The sequence below is a fragment of the Apis mellifera genome, linkage group LG7 (genome assembly GCF_003254395.2).
Source record: "Apis mellifera strain DH4 linkage group LG7, Amel_HAv3.1, whole genome shotgun sequence".
NCBI classification, from domain to species: Eukaryota; Metazoa; Arthropoda; class Insecta; order Hymenoptera; family Apidae; genus Apis; species Apis mellifera.
Genome location: NC_037644.1, coordinates 1,800,108 through 1,824,657, shown reverse-complemented (window position 1 = coordinate 1,824,657; position 24,550 = coordinate 1,800,108). Strand labels below are relative to the sequence as shown.

Sequence of the window (24,550 nt, the reverse complement as noted above, 5' to 3'; positions counted from 1 at the left end):
AGAAAACTTTACAACTCGGGATCTCTGTCTGAAACTGGTTCTCTCCTAATTTGAAACTTGGTTCGATTTATTCTATATATCGATCTAGTTCAATTCTATCGAACTTTATTTAAAAAAAAAAATTATATTAAATAATTACGTATTATTATATATATAATATATATATATAATATATATATATATTATGTATATTTATATTTATAATATGTATTATATATATATATTTTTTTAAAAATATAGATATGTATAAATATTATAAATATATATATATATATATATTATATTGTATTAATTTTCCTATATTGTTGAATAAGTATCTTTTGAAAACAAAAGAAAAAAATTCATTCTCGTTGATCCAGATTTTTTTTGAGAATCGGGGGGAAAAAAAGGGATGAGAAAAAGACAAAAAAAAAAAAAAAAAATGGAATTAAAGAAATTTTCCGCAAGGAATTTTTTCCATCGATACACGAAGAAGAAAAAAAGAAATGGAACGATAGAAGCGACGATCGTGCAGCTCTTGTCTCTGAACCAAGTTCCTTACTCTAGTCTCGAAGATCGACATATCTCGAACAGTATAACATGGACTGAGAAATTTTAGACGTGCATCCACCACGTGTCCTAGTTAACAAGATAACATTAAGGGATCGCCTGGAGGCGATCGATATTTAAAATCTCTCATTCGTCTAAATTCTTTCTTTCTCTCACACTCTCCCTCCCTCTCTCTCTCTCTCTCTCTCGTTCCCTCCCAGTCAAATTAATCGCAAACAAAATCGCACGCATTCCCACAGAGCACCACCATCCTCTATACATCAGTATCGCTTTTATTCATATCAACTTTTCCCCCTTTTTTTTTTCCTTTTTGTTTAGTTTCGCTAAAAATTTTAGTCCATTTCCATGATCGATAAAGTCCGTCGCGATTTCAGAGCGTCCGGCACTGGTATTCTCTCTATAACATCAGTGTCATATATTCTATACCATATTTCTTTCTCTTCCTTCTGTTTCCAATTTCGTTGCGCAAAAAAGAAAGAAAAACAGAAGAGAAAACGGAACGCCTACACTCACGAGCGACACAAAACGCACCAAGTAAACGTCGCACGCATACCAGCACGCACATCAACCACGCGAAACACGCGTCAATTATCGTATTATTATTATTATTATTATTATAATTCTTGTAATTAGTATGTAATATGTACACAACGGACGCAGAGATACACCACTGCACTCACACTAAAAAGTCAGGATCACTGTAGTCCTCGCCGCTCTCGCTACTGTCGGAAATTCTTCTCCTCTTCTTCTTCTTATGCTTTTTCACTTTTTCCGTTTTGTGCGCCCGGTGTTTACGATGTTCCTTCACTCCCTCTGGATGATGCGCGTGTATCGTCAGCTTGGGCACACGTGGTGATGCAATTTGCGATGCTGGCGCCGCGTTCACAGCAACTGGCGGTGATCTGTGGACAGGCATGGTGACCGGAATGGAACCACCGGTAGGCATCGAGTTTATCGAATTGTTCGGATGCTCGATCGACGAGTTCAAATTGGCTTGATATTGATTTACCATCTGTGGATTGGTCGTCACACTGATTTCCATTTTATTGTCCGATTCAGACATCATTTTGTTAGAAACATCTATCGATTGTTTGCTCCCACCCCCGCCACTCGTGTCACCCTCGTTTCCATCTTCCTCCGGTTCTTCCAGATCAAATTTTAACATTAATTGCTTGAAATCCAAATATTCCTTCACTAATTTTTTCCTTCCCTCGGCATCAAGTTCGACGTTACTTACGCCTTCCCTTAATCTTTGCAGGGTTGCCTTTGGTTTGAACAGCAAGTTACTCTTACGGTTCACAGCTTTCTCGTACACCTTCGCTGCCTCTGTCGGCGAATACTGGCCAATTTTTTGGTCAGAGAAACCGTACAGATCTTTCAAGTGTTGCCTCAAAGTGAGCAGCAACAAAAAACCTTGGCTGGCGGTGATATAATCCCTCAGCAACGTAGTGTCTCCTGGTAACCTTGCCAGTAACGATTCCTCATCCTCTTCATCATCCTCTTCATCTTCCAATACTGACAATAATTGCTCTGGTCGTGGCTGTCCATCCGGTCCCAGAGATGTGTGAATTTGTTGGTGATGTTGCTGATGGTATTGTTGCTGTTGTTGTTGTTGATGATGGTGGTGATGTTGTTGTTGTTGTTGTTGATGCTGCTGATGATGCTGTTGTAGTTGACAATTTCCTTCTTTTGGTAGTAATGCTTCCTTAAATGACTGCACAAGATTTGTACCGGACATGGAAATAATAATATCAATATGATGAATGATAAACAATGGCTCGTCTTGCACTTGATATGTAAAGTAAGCGAGATTGTCGGCCAAGTAGAGCATCTGTGATAAACTAGTTTTCGCAGATTCGTCAAACTGTTTTAAGAAAGACAATACTATTGCTCTTCTTTGTTGTTTCGTGTTCCTCAAGATGGTATAAAGGAAACCGTTCAACGCACCAGGAAATTCGCCATCCTTGACCCTCATTCCTCTCACCGTGATATCAGTTTGTAGAATCTTCTGCAATCGATAGCTAAGCTTGATACCTAATTGGGATTTCATGTGAATAAAACCAGGATATTTCTTCTCGATGTCTTGAAGTTGCTTATCCGCGCTATGACTGACTACTTTTTCGCAATCTGTGCTCATGCAAATCAGATAGGGAACTATTTGAACCGGATGAACCAAACCTTGAGCTAGGATCAATTGGATCACTTTCAATGCTGCATGACGTACACTGATGTTTGCATGCAAAAAAGATTCTAAAATCTCTTTCACATATAACTGAATCACAGTACTAGCCATCCCTGATGAAACATCTCCCATTTCCTTCAAGTTTTCTTGCTTGGACATCTTCGCCCATTCCATGTCCTGTTTGATCATTCTCTTGTCTTCTTCCAACAAGTATACCTCGATATTGTTCAATACTTGAATCCTCATGTGAACTAAGGCATTCTCTGACGTAAGCAAATGATGATACAACTCTTTCAACTCGGGAAGTAACATGAATTCATAATGACGAATACATAAAGATCCAATTGCAGATAAAGTAAAGTGTCGGATATCATCGTTATCCAGATGTACGAAATAGTTCAACGTTTCAAATACCTGATCTTTTATATTCTCTGCTAGTCCCTCGATCACTTCTGGATCGGTAAAATTAAAGTGTCGCAGCAGCAAGCCAACAGTGAACAATGCTCTCCTGACAAATGGTCGATACTTTAAAAGCATAGGATTTGTGGGATCTTTCTCGTAAAAGGATTTGTACTCAGTCAGATGTCCATAATATTTTTTAAAACAGTCTCGTATTAATTTAAAATTCCTGGTTACGTTGTTCACTATAGAGCCTAAGCAGGACAAACAGCTAGCCACAACCGATCTATCGTGTTGAAGGATCAATTTTACCGAATCTTCTTCCAACTGTGCTAAAAAAGTCTCACTAGGATGTTCCATCAACGGTACGACCAATTCCAATGTGTGTGCTACGCTACTGATGATCTGATAATCACCCTGAGTTTGACATTTCAAGCTTAGATAAGGTTGTAACGTAATCGCGTGATTGACTAGCAATTGTGGCCGTATTTTCGCAAACAAATACAAAGTTGTCAAGCAAGCGACTAATCTTTGAGAGGATCCCTTTTTCTCTGTCTTTTCGGATTCTTCCAGATTCGTCTCTTCCAATCGAAGAACGTTCTCAATCAAGCAGTCAACAATCTGTTTACACGCCGTTAATAATGCCTTTGGGGGCTCGGTTTGCATCTTTGTACTATCGTCTTTGTCCTCTTTGGGCTTGAACAAGCTAACCAGCAGCTGTTCGAACCATTCCAAACCCATATCTTTACTAGCTGCCACAACGTCCGTGATGTTCATTACTTTTCTCAGTAACGACTCGGAATCCAATGTGGGCCGTTCCCTGACAGGTGTGAACCACATATTCTGAAACACTTCCATTACCAATTTCCTAATACCCTCCTCGTCGTTCACCCGCCTGATCATCTTCACGCAGATTTCAGGAATTTTAGGAAAGTCAGGACACTCCATACAGATATCCTTTAAAATTTTGATCACGCGCTTACGTACGCTAACACCAGTATCTAGAATTCTAGCCGACAGCATATCGTAGTATTTATCTATTAATTCGGGCCTACTTAGTACAAATTTTCCTACTAGATCAACAGCCGCCTCGCGGACCGACGTCGCGTGATCTAAAAACGAATGTTTCACACCCAATTGCATATCTACCCGCGCCAACACACTCGGATCCGCTTCAACGATCATCGTCAGGCATTTCATTGCCTTCGTCCTGATCGCGATAGACGATTCTGTGAGCACGTGCAGTATCTGTTTCAGGTACCGATCGAAACTCTGCGAAAACGGCCTCTTCGAGGCGAGATATTGCGATATCAGTTCCGCCGAATTGTAATCAATATAAGTCTGAAGTATATCCGGTTTCGTGCCAGTGCTGTACGGCCTTATTCTACTTATAATATACTTCTTCTTCTCCTCAATGATTCTGTACGCTTCCGAGTTCTTCTGTTCGTTATTGTCGTTTTCGTCCGCATCCTGTTCATCCAACTCCGATTCCGAGTCTTGGTCGCTGGCGTGATGTTTATTCTTCTTTTTCACCTTTTTCTTGTGCATCTTCTTACTCGGGCTGTTCTTCGTTTGACCGACCCTAGATTTCTCCACGGCACAATCTCTGTACCATTGTGCCAAATAGAAATGGCGGGCATAGCCTAAAGCGGAATCCTTGGTTCCATTCACCGCCAAATAATCGAGAAGTACCTTCTGTAAAAAAACCGTCCGCTCCTCGTCTTCGTTCAAACCTATTATTTCTTTATCCTTTACCTGATCATAATCAGAATCTTTCTGCTGCTCGATTTTGATGTCCTTAATAATCTGATCGATGGTGGACAATTTGCATTGAGAACTAACCGCATCTTTCCTCAATCTGGCCGCTACAACGCCTAGGTAGTCGATAGAGGCCACTCTGAGAGCCATATCAGAACTTTTGTTAGAAAAATGACCTACTAACAAATTTCCAAGTAGACTGAGGAGCAACTCAGCCGCTGGCCATTCTGGTTTATTGACAGTGGCCAATAAATCTTGAACGAAATTCTCGAACAGTGGCCTGTAATCAATCTCTTCACCTTTGCTGCCGCACTTGTTCAGGAACACTGTTAAAAAATTTCCCGCTATTCTCGTAGCAGTCTCGTATTTATTTATGATCAAGACATCAGCATCAACGTAACTGGTCTTTTTCTCTTCTTTCTTCTCCTCTTCGTCTTGCGACTTCTTCTGTTGAGGGATTATATTGTCCGATAATACAACAACACATTGAATTAGCTGTAAAACCAAAGCTGTTAACATTTGTATATGATCTTCAGAATTTAACCTGTAAGTCCTAAGGCTTCTTTTGCTACTAGGAAGTCGAGCTATAGACGCCAAAATATCATCTAACAGTAATCTCCTATGCTTCTCGTATTTAGTAAATATTACTGTGACCAGTTTCAAAGCGCTCAATTGAAGATCGCTAACAGATTCAACGAAAAATGGTGCAACGCCTAACGTGGAGGCGTGTAAAACACTAGTGTCGGTTAGAACTTGAATATTTAATAATTCAGCAAGAAGACCAACTAATTCGTGCATTTTATTATAAACCTGAAGGATACTTTTCTCTCTGACTTCTTTCATATGACCCCTTTTCTTACGACCACTAGAATTATAATTGTCAGTCTTGTTTTTTGTGTCTATTTTGTATACTGGATCAAACGAAGGATAAATAGTATTTTGTAACTGAAACTTCATGAAAAGGACTATTCTGTCGATCACATCTTCCAAGTAGACCATTTTTGGCATATTACTGGACGTCATAATATGTAATGCAATTAAAGAGGCATCCACTGCACGCTGTACTCGTTCCATAGCTAATTGCGTCCATAATCGACTCTCATCGACGTCATCATCCGGATCCGCCAGCGGAGATACCTTAGCTCCGTCCCGAATATTCTTCTCTAAAATGTTTAATAATCTAACCAATCTATCTGCCGGAATCGATTCCATTGCTCCTAATGCCTTCAGCTTGGCTGCTTCTGTACATAAATCATGTAATTGATATTTAGGAATTAACAATTCTGGAGGCACATCACCATCATCTTCTAATTCAGCATTGGTTGCCACATCTTCTGTATTTTCGAATATCGTTTCTATGGTTGTGTTAAAACGTTGATACGTATTGGTTTCCATTAATTCTTCCACACTGAGTTTAGCTAAAACAGGAACGAGTTTCTTTTCAATCTTTCTGATTTTTGGTTTCGAGGGTGTAAGAGGTTCCTTTTTATCATCTTCCTCGTCGTCATCCAATACCCTTCTTCGTCTACGACTTTTATCTTCACTTTTTTTCCTCTCAGCTTTTTCTTTCTCTCTTTGGACTTGGCGTTCTTTTGCACGCGCTTTGAAATATTTGTTATTTTTACCTATTTCTTCCTCGCTTTCCGACTCGGACTTTATATCCTCGCGATTAGAAATCCCCATTTTTGCAGCTCGACTTGGCGATTTTTCAGCAAATGCGGCTATACTCTTCTGCATTAAAGCTTGATCTGCTAATGATAATCTATCTAACATGACGATCGGTTCTTTTAATTTCTCTGGCAAAGGAGCAGGCATTTTCATTCCTTTTTCTGAATTATTGTTTTGCTGGTGTTGTATCATCGTTGTTGGCGTAGTATTCAACGGATTGATTATAGGACTGGTATCCATACTTGGATAAGATGTGGTTTGCGTCGCAGATAAAAGATGTTGCGTCGCATTATCTATACTTTGTTTCGCTTCGATATTTTCAATCGGTATATCGATGTCGGGAAGACCTGTTACTGGATCGAGTAAAAATTGTTGATTTTCTTGTACTGTACTTTCCATCTCCATTGGTTGATGATTTCCTAATGGATGATGTACTTGTTGATTCATCATAGGATCATACATATTTTGCTGAATATTAACAGGTTGATGTTGTTGTAAAGGTATATTAGCACGCATAGGAGATGCCATATGCATATGTTGAGGTGTCATACCAGCCATATTATGGTGTTGTGGTGTTACGTTACCAAGAGTTGTTAGCGGCGTACCAGGAGAACTCATATGTGCCGGAGAATACATATTTGGTTGTGGGGTCATATTGGGTAGAGGATTTATACCAGTAGGCGGTGGTAGTACTGTTCTAGCAGCAGCAGGATGAGCTGGACTACCTTGAGGCGTTTGTCTTGACCCTGAAGAACTTGAATAGGATGGTGAAAATCGTCCATAATTAGCGGATGATTGATTGGTGTGCATCATAGGTGTGCCTTGGGTCCAATTTCTTGGTGAATTATATTGAGGCCCCTTAAACACATGCGGATTTATTTGCAAAATTGCCTTAAGTAATTCAGGAGTATTTTGCTCGGTTTCCATAGGCTGTTCTGTATTTGCATAATTATCTTTTAATTCAATATGATCAGATGAGGTTTGAGATAAAGATAATATTAATTGGGGCACTAAGTTTTCATTTCGAACACTTAGTAATATTTGTGCTTCCTCTGCCACTCTTGGATGAAATAAAAGGGACTTGTTAGTTAAAGTCTGAGGCAGCGGTGTTGGCAGGGGCATTTCAGGTAACAAGTCAGTAAGACTCGCAATACCAGCGAGAGTTGTGATTGGCACACTCGGTATAACCCCGTTCATCTTGAATTTGACTTGTTCTGGCATTACAGCCTGGACAAAAAATATTATTAAAATTAGGTCCAGTGTCCTTACATGTACTCTGAGGTTCATAGAATTATCCAACGTAACAAACACTGCACTGACATATTATAAAAAGTCTTATTCACAGTATATGATAAATATAAATCAACAGAACATATCTAAATGCACTGTTACCACGAATGCTTAAAGAAATCATTGTTAAAATCTCTACACTCGTATTTTCAAGGCATTCCGACATAGGATATATTTCACTGATGAACAGAATTGTATCTAACGCTTGTTAAAGAACACTACCACTAAGGCATATATTGGGAACTTAACAATGTCTCTTTTAAGTTCCCATGATGCACTAGAAATTATCAACCAAATTTTGATGAAGCACGTGGATCCTCCAATAAACGGTCCATTTTTAGAATTAATTTCTTGACCTGAAACAAATATAATAACAAATATGACATTCAAACTATTAATTTTTCATATCTTATATGCATAAAATTTAAAATTCTATTCAGAGATATTGAGAGATTATTTTAATATTTAAGTATAAATAATAAATAAAAAAATTATTAATATTTTAATTTTTTAAATATATATTAAAAAAAAATTCATTATTTAAAATAAAATTAGTACACATTTATGTAATGTCAAGTTAGTGACATACTTTTATGATAGATGATTAATTTAAGATAAATATATTTTACAAACATTATATTTTATAAAATTGATAAAAAAAATCAATTTAAATAAAAAATATAACATAATTATTGCATTATATACTTAAATATGATAAATATCAATAAGAAATATTAATCTCTTTGTAAAGGTTAGAGTAACTCCAAATAATTTTTTAAACGAAAATTTTAAAAAATTTAAAAAGATATTGTTCCAAATTTTATAAAATTACAATATATTGCTATTATATATACTGCATAATGTAATTTCATTCATAGCAATTATAAAAATTATAATATATTCTAGTTATGCATATATATATACATATGCATATATATATATATATATATATACATATGCATGTATATATATACATGTATGTATATTATATGTATATGTATATACATATATGTATATCTATATATATACATATATATATATGTGTGTAAATGTATACATATATATATAGGTATACAATAAAAATAATATAATAAAAATATTATTAAATCATTTGTAATTATTAGCAATTATTTAAAACAATTATTTTTATATTTTTCACAAATATCCTCAATAATATCACTAACATATTAAATAGAGTACATTAAAAAATATCCTCATAAGATTCCAATGAAAACCGTTCCACGAATGTCACAACGAATATAAAACTAAAATGTCATTTTTTTTCTATACAAACCATATTTCTTTCAATGATTTTGATTATTCGTGTCACTCAAAGAAGTTTACAGAAAATATTTATTTAAAATTCAATGATTAAATCACTAGCATCACACAATATTGTTATTATTACCTCCAGTTGTCGAGTATATACCATCCAACATTATACATATGATAACATGGCTTTAAGGAGGATGCTACAGGCTGGAAACCTCCCAAATGAACACAATTCCGCTAAATAAGAGAATTATTAAAGTCAATGATGATAACTGCGATGATTGTATGTCATTTAATAAACGAAAACAAAGTTCGGTTAAGGTTTTGTGTCAATTGCCTTACCTAGTTATGTACAACGATTATTTATACTGCAGAATGCAAGCAGTGAATGGAATTTTGGCGGGAGGTGTATCGATATCCAAGATCCCCGTGTCGTTCGACGCGTATAAACCGTCGATATTTACACGTCTACCAAAATAGCGACCCCGTTCGTGCGAGTTTGTTCGAAAAAGTTTTCGTCGTGAAAGATATTCACTCAATTGTCATCCGTGTTCTGGCCTATTTGGTTGGATGCGTTTTCTCGTCGATCACCGAGGAATGCACTTTGATTTGCGGCACAGCACGATTTTCACTTACATTTTTCACGGTACCGTGTAAACATCGCCATGTCAAAGGTGGTGCATCGCGGGGAAAACAGTATTTATAGTATGAATACGAGGAAAACAGACACAAAGGCGTCCATTTTGCTCAGCAGCGAGTTAGCGGAAGTTGCGTAGTAGATACAGGCTAGATACAGGTATACCGGCGCTACGGCGTCTTATTTCGAATTACACTAAACCGTTCGCATGAGAGCGATGCAATTGATGGTAGATATTATTAGATATTTATAAATAATAATATTTCTAAATATTAATATTTATTATAATGAACTTTTTACCATAATGCTTAATCAGAATCGTTACTTAATAATAATATTTCAATACATACAATTTTTACAATAATCAATTAACAAACATATTTCATATAGAAAATGATTTATTTATTTATTTTTATTAAATTCTACATTATAATTATTATTTATAAAATATTTAAATAAATTTATTCTACGAGTTAAAATTATTCTACGAATTTAATATACGTATAACTATATTCAATTATAATCTTTTGATTACATTTTGTTTCATTTTATTAAATTGTCGCGTAAAAAACAGTTGGTAATATCCGTCATAGATTTTAAAACCGACTTTCGATACTATGTTTCAACAACATATTCGATGATGCAATAAAAATGCTCGTAGGTGGCGCCACTAAGACCACTTTAATTGTACAACATTTCGGTAATTAACGTTTAAAAAGATATTTTCCAATTAATTACCGTTTCAATTTACTCACTTAGTGTCGATAAGTATTAATAGACTCAATTATTGTTCTCAAACGACATTTCTTAACCGAATGTTTACTGTATCCACGATCGCCCATTCCATACCAGGTATGTATCGAAGTTGTTTGACATTGAAAGTATTTTCTCATTTTAATCAATTTAATGTATATAATACTATTTTACTAAAAACTTTTAAAAAAATTATTTTCTTTTGTGAACAAAAACAAGTTTCCAAGTTTGAAAAATTTTAGAAAATTTTAAACAAATGATTTTCGAACAAATTTTAGAACATCATTGTATCTTTCCTTAAGTAGGACGCTTTTCTATCATAAAATGTAAATTATTTTCTATGTGACTTATCGTATTTAACATATAAATTCATTACTTTAATGTAGTATGAACTCCTATTTCGTTGATTCTATGTTTAAGTAATGATTTTGATTTAAGAGTATGTATAAAGATTCATGTACAGTTTTGATGTAAAAAATAAGTATAATTAAAAAGAAATGAAAGTTTTTACAATTCTTTTAATTTATGTTGAATATAATATTGAAATTTATAGATATTATATGAATATGGTAACTATAATTCATTTTAATGATAGAGTGTCAAAATAGAAAATAACAAACATGTTTAATAATATTTATAATGAATATATAAATATGTTTTCAATATATTCATATAGCAATAGAATTATCATATTTATTATATTCAATTTATTATGTTTGATAATAACGAGTATTAGAAGTTTTTATAAATATTAAATTCTATAACCTGATCTTTACTATTTATAATTTTTTCAGGGAGTGACCCGAGCAAGATGACGCAGAAGCGTGGTGCAAGCATGTCACATGTTGGGTAAGTTTTAAAATTGTTTTTTTATTTATTATGATTACAACAATTAAACTATTAAATTATTTAAATTATTTTATATGTATATTTTTTTAAATTAATCAAATTTTCTAAATATTAATTGAAAATTTTCATTTTTAAATATAAAATATAATCAAATTTGTCATTCAAACGTTCACGTTATCTTTTACGTTTGATTCATTTGATAGAATTAAGTTTTTTCCAAATTTAATTATATAAAAATTTTTAAAATAATTTTTCAAATATTTTTATATATTATTCAATTTAATCAAATATTATTAATCAAATTTTTGCCCTTTTTTTTAGAATAGTATTTTTAAGAATAGTAAGAAGTAAAAACAAATAAAAAAAATAAATAAAAAATATTTTGCAATGAAATTTTGTTATGGATATCATTATTTATACAATGATGTATAATATTTTACTAATCGTGTATAATAAACCAGAGCAAGTTTTAAGTTTTAAGTTTTAAGTTCTCGATTAACACGATTCCAAGAAACGATATAGTGGTGACAATGAGCCAGATTACGATGTCTAACAATGGTAGGTGACTTCTGAGTCGTCGATGTTCGCTAATATTCCTTTACACCAGCGATTGCGACATCGCGTCAGAAACATTTTGTTATCGTAAGCGTTGCATACTTTTACCTTGTAAATGTACGTTGTACGATTCTTGAATGTTATACGATATCTTGGTGGATGGCTCCTTGAAATAGAATTTGCACGTTAATCGCCTATAAACGATTATGAGATAAGTTTGTTCTTGATCGAAGTAGCAAATGTTTAAAGATGAATGGGCTATCATGTAATATAAGTGGAATTTTATTAATAATAATATTTAGAATTATATTTATCATTATGGTATAACGTATTTAGTAATATTATATTTAGTAACATTATATAGTTATTTAAAACAAGTATTATTACAATAACAATCTTAAATTTCTTTTTTCTGGTATCCTTAGAAATTTTAATGATCTTGTAATTCTTCTTTTAAATATTTCTTCTAAATTTCCAAAATCTTTTTAAAAGAGATAGAAAATATTTAAAAAAAAAAATCTTAAAATTCTTCTCTTCTTGATATTTCTTTAATATTATTCTTAATAATTCATTTAACATTTTTAATTCTTGTGATATTTTTATCACAAAATCCTTGAATGAGAATAATTTTATTATGTTAAAAATCTTTTGCACGAGAAAGGAACTTAAGAAATCGTTACAAATGATAGATGTTTTGATAAAAAGAATTTCATATTGATTTGTTTATATTTATATTAAGTTTGTTATGCTTCTCTGATAAAAGGAAGTATTATATAAAGAAAATAAAAATATAATACTGCTTAAATCACGTATAAAAAATAATACACATATTATATAAATGTCTATTACATAAAATATACATTATCTGAAACGATAACTACACCAACGATTCGATGTAATAACTTACTTCCTTCGATGGCTCTCATTAGTTTGTCTCATTTTAATCTAATAAGTCGTTTCATCTGTCTAATAGGTAACACAATAGACAAAGTAAATTTTCGATTAAGACGTTGTTATCGTTTCTTTCAGATTGGAGAAGGAAATTAAATTTTCATTTATTAATAAAAGCAAGCGCTTTTTTGATTAAATTTTATGATACTATTTATTTTTCTAATAAATTAAATATCAATATTCATCAAAATTATAATAATTTAATGTAATAAATTGATATAAAAAGAAACTTTTGTAGTTCGAACAAAAGTTTATATGAAAATTTAATGAAAAATCTCAAATTAAAAGACACATCCCTGATTTGTTAAAAATTACAATAAATTCAATAGAAATCTATTCAAAAATCCTCAATTTTCCGCAATAATGAAGAATCTTGTACAAAAAAAATTTAAAGAATCACAAACATCAAAGAAATTTCTGCTTAAGAAGACTGCATAAAAACGAAAAACAAAAAAATTCTACTCAACAAACTTCCGAGAAAGAAGAACATTATGTCTCTTTCTTCAAAAGAAAGGAATTCAAAGAAAGAATCTTTCAGATCTACTTTCTCTCTCGCGAAACAGTGCCCGTAAAAAAAACTCTCCACAAGAATCATAGATCTTCTCCAGAAAGAAATAAAAGAGACTTTTAAAAAAAAAAAAAATCCGGCAGATTTTCGTTCGAAATAATCTCCCCCTTAATAATCTCTTAAAAACAAAATCCGTTCGAAACCGTTCGATCTTGGGCCACGAATCGGATTCCCTCCTCCTGTTCATCCTCCACCTGAGTCACCGAGCAAAATTCCCCCCCTCGATCCTGTTCCTGTCCCCCTCACGAGCGTGTAACGTGCTGAACGAGGACGAATGCATCCCGGTTAAAAGTCATGCTTTACACAGTGGCTGTGTTCTCCGTGGGCTCTCTGGTGGGAGAAGTGATAGTCCTTACCGGGGTATAGCACAGCGGCACATTATGCGGCTATGGTGGAATCAGTCACTGGCGAGTTGTGGGTGGTGACTAGTCGTCGACCCATCCGTCCGTCCACGTAAACGTGTTTCCGCGCAACGTTGTACCGTTTCCTCTCCGTTTCACGTGGCCGAAATCCTACCGATAGATCACGATCGAACCCATCGATCCATCATTTCCCTCTCTTTCTCTCTATATATCTATCCGTCTCTATCTATCTTGTTTGGAGCACCGCCGCCGCGGTGCACGATCGCGCACGTGCCGTGGCGTATCCTCGAAAACTTCTCGGTTGATCCTTGTTCTATCCATGGGTGTTGGGGATAATTATCGGCCTCTAGGTAACCATGGATGGAAATTTTACGAGAGGAAAAAGTGCGATGGTGATAAAAGTTTCGTCGGTGATAGGATTTTAATCAAGTGAGAGAGACTGATTTTAGAGAGGGAGTAAAAGTATTTTTATATAAATAAATAAATTTTTGGATTTGGTAATTTTTCTTTTTTTGGATATTAAGAAGTGATAAAAGTTTGTGGCAAGATTTGTATTTTGCTCGTCTCAGATGGAGTTGACGGAACACTTGGACGAGACTCGAATTTTGTATCTTGAGCGAGTAGTAAGAGTTGAGGCAATTGAAGAATAAATTAAATTTTTAAATAAGAAGACTTTGTTGCCTCATCTTTATTGGAAAATAAAATTCTTGTGAGAAGAAGTTCGATTTTTGCCTCGAAACTGGGAGGAGGGAAATCGATCGATGATCTTCTCTGATGGAGCCAGGAACGAGAATCATCTTGGACGAAACTCTGTGTGTTTTAATATCGTTCACAGAGTAATGGGTTCGAGTTAGTCGATGAAAATGTTGCATCGTGTGTGCGATTTTCAAAATGGTATCAGAATTGCCGGTATCGATCACGATTAATCACGCTGGAAATTAAGTTTTGATCAAAACTTTCATGGAACTTATATTTATTCGTTAAAATATTCGTTGCCTGAGAGTGGAAATTTCGGATTATTCGATCGATACAAATATAATTAAAAGACTATTAAGCAACAAAAAGAAGGGGGAAAACTCTCGTGGCATTGGAGATAAGAATAGCATTGAAAGAACTCAAATTTTATCACAGAACCGATCGTTTATCAGAAAATTTCGAGAAAACGAATCAAGAGATAAGAAACTCGAAGTTTTCGTGGTAGCATGATTGGAGCAAAGATGAACGAGTTGTAGTCAATTCCTTGGATCTGTGGAGAGAATATTCACTGGGGATATCTGGCAAAAAGACTCCATTTCTTCATAAGTATCGAAGATCTTTTGAAATCGAATGACACGAACTTGGACGATTCGATCCTTAAATATTTAGTTATCGAATTTAATGCGTGGAATCGTGAAATAAAATCATGGAACGTTGATAGCAAATTGCCTGTGTAAAATATATCAAGAGTTGTGCATTCGAAGATATAAAAAGGAATGAATTATGGGAAAAGAAAAATTCGTTCAAGGGAGTGAGACGAGAGAGGAATGATGTCGAACAGTGGTTGAACTCGGTATCGGTTTTAGAAAAGAATAGTGGAACCAAGGAGATCTAGGTAATACCCTAGAGGACACTTGCTGTGCAATCTACGAGCCATCTTCCGTGGTTCGAGATTTCGCGATAACCAGAGGAATGGAGAAAAGTTTATTTTAAACTTAACCACGTAGAATCTCTTTTTAAGATTAGAGGCAACAGGATGATGAACCGATTTGGGAATAATGAATAATTTAATTCTTACTATTGTATGATTAAAACGAAAAACGAAGATGAACAGATTTCAATGAACTCTCTAGGTACAATTATCCAGAAACCATTTCTCCCTTCAAGAAATATTTCAAAATTCCAATATCAACAACTAAAGAGAGAAAGAAATGCTATATAGATTCAACAAAATCTCAAAGTATCAATAATAATAGAAATAAAACAAGCAATCAACGTTTCTTCTGTGGAAATTTATGTTGAAATCTTCAAGAAACATCCTGCTTTATACACAATAATACTTGTTAATAAGAAATAAAACAAGAAACGATTTCTTCCTTCAAGAAATATTCCAATATCAACAACTAAAGAGAGAAAGAAATGGTATATAGATTCAAAATCTCAAAGCACACCCAATAATAATAGGAAGAAAACAAGAAACTATTTCTTTCTTCAAGAAATATTTCAAAATTCCAATACCAACAACAAAAGAGAGAAAGAAATGCTATATAGATTGAACAAAATCTCAAAGCACATCCAATAATAGAAATAAAACAAGGAATCAACGTTTCTTCTCTGGAAATTTATGTTGAAACCTTCAAGGAACATTCTGCTTTATACACAATAACACTTGTTAACAAGAAATAAAATAAGAAACGATTTCTCTCTTCAAGAAATATTTTAAAATTCCAATATCAACAATAAAAGAAAGAAAGAAATGCTATATAGATTGAACAAAATTTCAAAGCACAATAATAATAGAAATAAAACAAGGAATCAACGTTTCTTTTGTGGAAATTTATGTTGAAATCTTCAAGCAACATTCTGCAATAACACTTGTTAACAAGAACAATAATAAATACTTCATTCTCCAACTTGATCTCCAGGATGAACGCTTGAGTCCACCGAGTCACGCGAATCGAAAAACTCTGCCGTTTATTATATTAATTTTCCCCCTTGATCAAAGTGGCAAAATAGCCGACAAAATAGAGTATCCGGGTGGTAGCGGTATGTACGGGGGTGGCACGGGTAGCGGTGGGTATGGAGTGGGTTTGGGCCCAGGAGCGGGCCCGTCGCATTACATACCCTCCGCCACGTCCGTCGGCTACCAACTGCCACCCCCGCCGCCCCCACCGGCCTGCCCAAGCGCCGGAAATCAGCTGCTCACTTACGGGACCAACTTATCGCCCCATCACATGCAGCAGACCCATGCAGGAGAGGCGCAACAATCCAAAAGACGGAGGTAAATTGCGTATATTATCTTTTCTTCTTCTTCTTCTTCTTCTTCTTCTTTTTTAACGTATCTTCTTTTATGTTTGTGATTCTTTCGAGGATGAAGCGGAGACGAAAAATCGCGTGGGGATTATTCCTCTTTAGAGGAAAGAGATTAGAGATTTATACACGTTTATTATACATGGATTTGTGGATGGAATATAAATGTATATTGGAAATTTTAAGAGAAGGTATTATAATGATTTGATATGAATGGAGAAGCATGGATTTTCTTATGCGAGGAATGATGATTCTTTGAATGGTTTTTCTTTTTTATGCAGGAGGAAATTTGGAAAATTAATATTCAGCTGTTGCAACTGAAATAAATAATAGAAATTTGAGCTGAGGAATGAATTAGTAATATTGAGTAGAATAAGAGGTTTTTAAAGATCTTATGGAAGATTTGCATCACTCCAGTTTGTGGTGTTCAATTTTATTCTTATGAACAAGTGGAGTTGGTATTTAAAAATTATTTAATTTCGGTTGGAAACCGTAAAAATGTTATGGTTTGATGGGAAAATGTGTTTCTGAAACAGGAGTCGCATTTTCAGAAGGAAAAAGTTGAGAGTAATCGATAGAGAATAGTTATAATTAGCACAAAAAGATGGCCAAGTGAATTCTTGACCTATATGCTTATAATTACGTTGATGTAGTCTTCCTTATGATTTGGAAGATGCAGTGTTGAAAAAGATCAAAAACGCCGCGGCTTTTTTAAGAAGAAAGAGCTTCATCATACATATTTCACTCTCAAACAAAGAGGGCTCATTGTATTACAAGAGTCATATGAATCACTTCCATTATCTGTTCCAATTCATGACTCGCCTATTAAAATTCTTCAATCTTTAACATTTTATTATTAATCGAAGATTTATAAGAAGAAGAAGATTTATTTCATATTGCTAAATATTTTAAATCATATTTTCTTATTATTTCTTAAACTACTTTCAACAATTCAACCATCTTATTCTTCTCAAATCTTCTCAAATTCACTCGCCTATTTTAAAATTCCAATTTTTAAATCTCCCTTAAAATTCAGAACTTCATTCAGAAATTTAAAATCGATTTCTCTCCTCGCAAATCCGTATAATTCCAAAGATCATTCCACTCGTTTAATAACTCGTTCCCCATTTATCTCAAAGAGAAGAAAGAAAACAACAACACGTTCAACCGTTCGTTACAATATTTCCAAATTGCATAAATAACTGTTCTGCGTTATTGTTAACGAGACTCGAACGAAAGAAAGAAGAAGAGAATAGAATAAAAATAAAAGGGGTAGGGGGGAGAGGTGAAAGAATTCGAGGCTAGGCTGCGCCGTCTAGTTCGGTCTAGTTTCGAGTTGGGATCGTGACCGATTGTTCTCGCAATTGCTTATTGAAATTGAGAGAGCCGAAGCGTGTGTTAGCGGTCATGGATTCGCTATTCCCTTAAATCAATAGCCCGCGGGGGAAACTTTGCGCGGTAACCGTTTCGGAATTTCTTCTTCTTCTTCTTCCTCGATATTTAATCCAAGAAGGGAACGGGTTGAAGCGATCCCCCTCCTTTCGATCGATATTCGTCCGTTTGAAAATTGATAGGCGACAGGAAGATTGTTTGTGCGCTTGAATGCACAACAAATTTGTTGCAACGTGTTTTTAAAAAGGCGAATAGATTCCGCTGCTTGGAATTCCAATTCGTTTATCCACGTTGAAGAAACATTCGAATCTAATGTTTTACATAGACAATAGAAAATAAAAGATTTCTATAGATTTCTAGCTTGTTGATATGAAATCGAAAGAGAAGGAATATATATTGGATCGAGATGAATTTTTAAAAATGAGAGATTGGTAAGAGGAAGAAATTTTTTGCTTGTTTGATTCGCGTGTATTATTTTATTGATCGCAAAATTTTAATCAAGTTAGAAATTTCGAAAGTTGTATATATTTGTCTTCGATAAATTCAATAAATTTGTGAAGAATTTTAATTAGAATAAGTAGAACAAGTAAAAAAATTATCTTTCTTTCTAGATACTTTAAAATTTTCTCAAATTACCATATCAGTAAACAAGGAATATTAAATATATTAAAAAAATATATTTCTAATCTCAATATTCCATTGAACTTGCACATCCATCCGTCAATTTTTCCTCAAAAAATCTTTTTCTTCCCCGGAATCTCTTCAAGTTCGATTCAAATCTTATATCTCTTATATCAAAAATCGATCAAAATTCCAACGATGTTGTAAAAAAGCCTTGCTCCGGCTTGCACGACATCATCGATCGTTATCTCGATGATGATAAATTTTAAATAAATCGGCGAAGGAAAGAACAATGGAGTGGAGATAAGGGAAGGCAAGGTGAGGGACGATCGAAAGGAGTAGTTTTTAATCGACGGAGTGAACTTTTGATAGGCGACGATCGTCGAAATAGCATGTCAAGTTCTCCATGAAATTTATCACGTATCGTGTTATCAATGACAAAACAATCCCACCGTATCGGCAATAATTTTCGCCCAGCGCGACGATTGGTCGGAAATGGTAGCGGTTATGCTGTCTTTGAATCGAGATAGCCGGATTATCGGTGAAACCCGCGTAAAAACAACGTGGACCATCGTAAAACCGCTTTACCGCTACCACGTGAACGGAAACGCGGATATCATGGGCCCGATAGCGGGTTCGAAAGCGTACAATGTTGGTACTTATATTTCTGTATTTCTATTTCAGTTATTGTTATTATTTCTCCTCCTTTTTTCATAATTTTTCTATTTTTATTTTTTTTCTTGTACTAATTAGTAGGCGTTTTTAGAGATTCGTTGAGAATAATATATTCGATTCGAGTATATTTCTGGAAAATTATATTACTTGAGGATTTAAGAAAAAGAAGATTTTTGATTTTTCATGATTTAAAAAAAAAGAAATAATTTTAAAAAGAAATTAATTTTCTTATCAATTTTAACGAAGAATAAAAATAAATTCGTGAAAAACGTGTTATGAATACAAGCATTCCAAGATTTAATCAAGATTGTAATCTTTTCTCGATGATCTTTCCTTATTTTTAAGTAAGAAAAAAAAAGAAATAGAATATTAAGAACGAATTTTCATCCAATCCATTCGCGTTTCGATTCATTAGAATGTTGCTGGTCACCCGGTGTTGCTCGGTGTGCAAATTGTTATTAAAAGATCGGCAACTTTTTCCAGTGAAATCCAAAACACGTTGACGGGACGAATTTATAAATAATGTCATGTTTTGACGGAAGTAAATTGCTTCATTATTGTACAATGTCTTGCGTAACCATCGTTGGACTTCATTATATATGTATACAAAAGGATTGAAAAACGATTGTGCGTACGACTTCCTCATACTTCGGCCCCGATACCGACACGAAGTTATAATGTTTATTGCGTGACTGTTTTTCAATCGACACTGTATGTATCGTGTTCTTGCGTTATATTCGTTTCTACGAATTCTTCTTTTACCTTTCATCTAAGTTTAATTCTAAATAAAAACTCTTTTTCCAAAGAAATTAGAAATTGGAAAAAGAAAAAGAGGATGGGAGGAGGAAAAACGAGAGAAGAAGAAATTACTCGCTCGATCGGTAAGAAGGAAATGGAATTATTTTCAAAAATCGAGATGAAGAATTTAACAAATGTATTATTCGAGTCGAATAGTGCGATTTTCAATAATTTTCCCACTTAATCTCGTAAATATCGAATAATAAATTATTAGAGAATTCTTCTTCGTTCCAATTTTTGAATCCAAACTTTTTCAAAACGAAAACGAGAGATGAAAAAAGAAAAGAGTCGCTCGATCGGTAAGAAGGAAATCGAGAAGAAGAATTTAACAAATATATTATTACACGAGAATCTCAAATACTGCGATTTCCAATAATTTTCTCACTTAATTTCTTAAATATCGAATAATAAATTATTAAAGAATCCTTCTTTCCAATTTCTCAATCCAAACTTTTTCAAAACGAAAACGAGAGATGAAAAGAGGGAAGAGTCGCTCGATCGGTAAGAAGGAAATCGAATTATTTTCAAAGATCGAGAAGAAGAATTTAACAAATATACAAATATTCACGAGAATCTCAAAGGAATCGAATTAAATACTGCGATTTTCAATAATTTTCCCACTTAATCTCTTAAATATCGAATAATAAATTATCCAGAGAATCCATCTTCGTTCCAATTTCTGAATCCAAACTTTTTCAAAACGAGAGATGAAAAAAGAGAAGAGTCGCTCGATCGGTAAGAAACTTTTTCAAAACGAAAACTCGGAGAGATGAAAAAAAGGGAAGAGTTTATGATCCCACGATGAGGAAGGATCGTAAAAATTCTTGCGAGCGAGAAAGAGTAAGGATAGCGTAAAAAACTCGATCTATCGAAAGGGCGGCACGGCCGTTCCCGGTGATACACTCGTGTTTTTTCCCCGTTTCCACCATCCACCTCCGCAATCCTCTACGCGGTTTTTCCTCCACTGCTCGTCTTCCCATTATCCTCGCCGGTTTATTCTCACTTTCGTCGAATCCGGACGAGTCACGCTCGATCGACTTCTTCTTCTTCTTCCATCTCTTCTCTTTTTTCTTCCTCTCTCTCTTATTCTTGTCAACTCCTGCTCCTTCTCAACATTCTTAAGGGGCTCGCACACGCGATAATAATGTGATTATCGAATAAGATAATATTTTGTCAATAGATAAAAAGTTTGTGTAATAGATAAATACAATTTAATATTTTTAAGGAAATAATTGTTGTAAGAATCTGTTTATTAAATAACATGGTTGTTAAAAATGAGACTAAGATAAGGAAAAGGAATTTTTTTGCAAATGCTGTAATTCTTTCAATAATTGGACAGAGATAGAATGATTCCTATCATCTCTCTTCATCCAATGCAAACTTAAATTTTGTTCACAATAGATAACAAAAGATATTTTTTTTTCCAACTTGAATATTTTATTGTTTTTAACCTTCACGAATTGTTGTAAGAAGAAACTGTTTATTAAACAACATGTTAAAAATGAGATTAGATAAGGGAAAGCTTAACGTGTTATCAATAGACCTAACATTTTTATGCAAATAATTTTTTCAATAATTGGACAGAGATAAAATGATTCATTATTTTCTTTTCCAACTTGAATATTTGTTTTTAGCCTCCGTGAATTGTTATAAGAAGAAACTGTACTTTATTAAATAATATGGTTGTTAAAAATGAGACTAGATAAGGAAAAGCTTAACGTGTTATCAATAGACCTAGCATTTTTATGCAAATAGTTCTTTCAATAATTGGACAGAGATAGAATGATTCATCTCTCTTCATCCAATGCAAACTTTTTCTTTTCCAACTTTTGTATTTGTTTTTAACCTCCACGAATATATTAATATTCTGACAATATTCATGGATAAAATTGTTCATATTACACAATTTAACATATATTTTTTTTAATATATTATGCATAAAAATCTCCAGTCTTTAATTATCGATATTTTCAACGAATATCATCGACAGTATTGTTGGTCGTGTGTGTGAACCCCTTTAAGGTTGTTCGTGCCACGAACGAATCTTTTCGAAGTCAACGTAACAGTCGATCTGGTTGGTTTTTACGAGATGATCGTATTGAGTGCCCCGGCGGAGGGATAGCAACAACCATTTCGATTTCCACGGATCGTGATTCGTTTCTCCTTTTCTTTTTTCCGCGTTACATTACTGCTCTTCTTTGGCCCACTAATTAATGACCGTTTTAATCTGTTAACTGGGTCATCTCTTAGTCAGATTCTTATTTAGACATGGAAAGAGTTCGTGGAACAGGAAAATCGAAAGATTTTTATCGATCTTTGCATCTTTCTTAATTTCAACAAAAGTATAAATATAATAAACAAATACAAGAAATAAGACAAAAATTTTCGATGAAAATTCAATTTTTGTTGAAGAAGCTTTATACACCTCCCCCTCCCTTTCGATAATGGCCTGTAAATATTCTTAATTATTAGAGATTAGAAAAAGGAAGAAGGAAGGAATCGTGTAAAAGTGTATATAACAGATATTTTTTTCACGAATCAATCTTCACTTTTAATTGAAAAAGCAATAAATCTAAAGCAAATTGAAAATCCGAGACGGGAATGATAGTCGTTGGATTAAACCATTAAATGAAATTTCCTTCGATTGATGGTTAACGAGAAGTCGCCGTTTGGTATTTCAATTAACGAGCATTGAACACGGATAATCATTATGTTTCTAATACGTTGATTTTGCTGGACGAGGCTCCAGTGTGAATGTGCGTGTCGATATACACGCGTGTATATGACATAAATATGCATTACACGCTGCGTTTAGCGAGCGTTACTAATAAGCACTTAATTATGAACGAAAATAATAAGCACGACCGAAACAATCTCGAAACACACTTTCCTCGTCGTCTTGCCCATCCGGTTCAACGACTCCTCCTGGAGAGGAGGAGTTGTTGCACTGCACAAATTTATTTATATATATACGAAACAAAAATATTGAAAACCAAGAATATATTTCGAGCAAACTTTTTTTAATTCCCGCGATTAAAATTAATTTATGGTAATATTAATTCGATGTAGATATCATCTTGTGATATTGTAATTTCTTTAATTTGATGACTCACTTGTCGTAATTTTGGAAAGAATAATTTAAATCCCCTTTCTGTACGAGAGAAATTAAAATATTTAATAATTGACTCGTTTATATTTCTTCGAAACGACTCGATTAAATATCGCCAATCTCTTTATGGAGAATCGATCAATTTTCTACTTTCCGTTAATTTTATCGATTTTTAAAAAGACGTAATAAAAAAAGGAATAACGAATTTGAGACGCTCCTCTCGTATAATACGATTCTCCATAATTCTGGAGGCGCAGCTCGCTTAACCACGAATAATTACATCCCCCGACCCGTAGAATCACGGAAAAAAACGGGTGGTCGAGGTGAAAAATTGTTCGTAGCCGGGGGAGGGGGGAGGGTTATGTAACATAATGATCTGGTAATCGGCCTCATGAATTCACAAACGGCTGCAAATCTCCTCTACGTGACGAATTCCGCGAGCACACCGGGTTTTGTTTGGTCGACGCGTACCACGTTAAGCTGGCATTAGGAGCGGACAGCTCGGCGGCTGTCATTGGCGCAGCTTGGTGTGTTTCCTGTGCGCTATTTAAGGGGAGAACTCCACCGATAACGAAACTTTTTCTCCCCGTTGGAGTTTTTTTTTTTTTTTTTTTTTTTTTTTTATTTGAAAATTTTTCATTCGAATCAAAAAGTGGAAACTATAGGTGATCGGACGATTTAATTTTGAATCTTGAACGAAGCTTATCTGAGAATGTAACAAAAAAATGCTCGATTCTAATATGGAACAAAGTTATCAATTTGAATTGGATTAGTTTATTATTACTTTTGAAGTATATTAATTAAATTAAAAAGTTGAGATCGAACGAATGAACGAAGATTACTTTTCCCTTCCTTCTTTTTATTACGTTCAAAAGAAAGATAAAGGATGTCGTATTTACTATATCTTTCATCAACACATTTTACGACGGAATTAAAATAAAGAAGCAGGATCCAACATTCAACAGCACGTATCACGGAGCAACGTCCAATTAAAACGTTAAAAAGTAAAAATCCGAAAAATCGTCCATTAATTACAAAAAAGAGAGAGAGAGAAAAAGTTTTCCAACTAAACGCTCTCTAAAAGTGGCGTAATCGTTCTTAAACGAGCGTGTAATAACTGGTAAAGGAAGAGGGAGGAGGGGAAGGGAGGAAAAAA

General features: G+C 34.1%; 2 protein-coding genes across 7 annotated transcripts in view; one reads left to right on the top strand and one right to left on the bottom strand.

Annotated features, from left to right (window-relative positions):
• Positions 1-466: 466 nt before the first annotated feature.
• Nipped-B (nipped-B protein) lies at positions 467-9,897 on the bottom strand. 2 transcript variants are annotated; one of them, NM_001256034.1, is given in 3 exon segments: positions 748-8,202; positions 9,255-9,355; positions 9,461-9,873. In NM_001256034.1, a coding segment is annotated over 1 exon segment (6,618 nt). In that variant the 5' UTR covers positions 7,844-8,202; positions 9,255-9,355; positions 9,461-9,873; the 3' UTR covers positions 748-1,225.
• Positions 9,898-10,397: 500 nt separating this feature from the next.
• Positions 10,398-24,550, top strand: part of LOC411234 (aryl hydrocarbon receptor nuclear translocator homolog) — a 46,960-nt gene continuing 32,807 nt past the window's right edge. For 2 of the 5 annotated variants that reach the window (XM_394708.7, XM_006558797.3), the window contains exons 1-2: positions 10,398-10,607; positions 11,303-11,357. In XM_394708.7, coding sequence (XP_394708.4) covers positions 10,571-10,607; positions 11,303-11,357 — 92 coding nt within the window. In that variant the 5' untranslated portion in view covers positions 10,398-10,570. Of the gene's footprint in view, positions 10,608-11,302; positions 11,358-16,255; positions 16,771-24,550 lie in introns of those variants that run through there. The other 3 variants (XM_006558795.3, XM_006558794.2, XM_006558796.3) reach the window with 3 other exon arrangements.

Bases quoted from the DNA above. Each gene is read 5' to 3' on its own strand.
- Nipped-B (XM_026441586.1), bottom strand. From the start codon at position 7,843: ATGAACCTCAGAGTACATGTAAGGACACTGGACCTAATTTTAATAATA.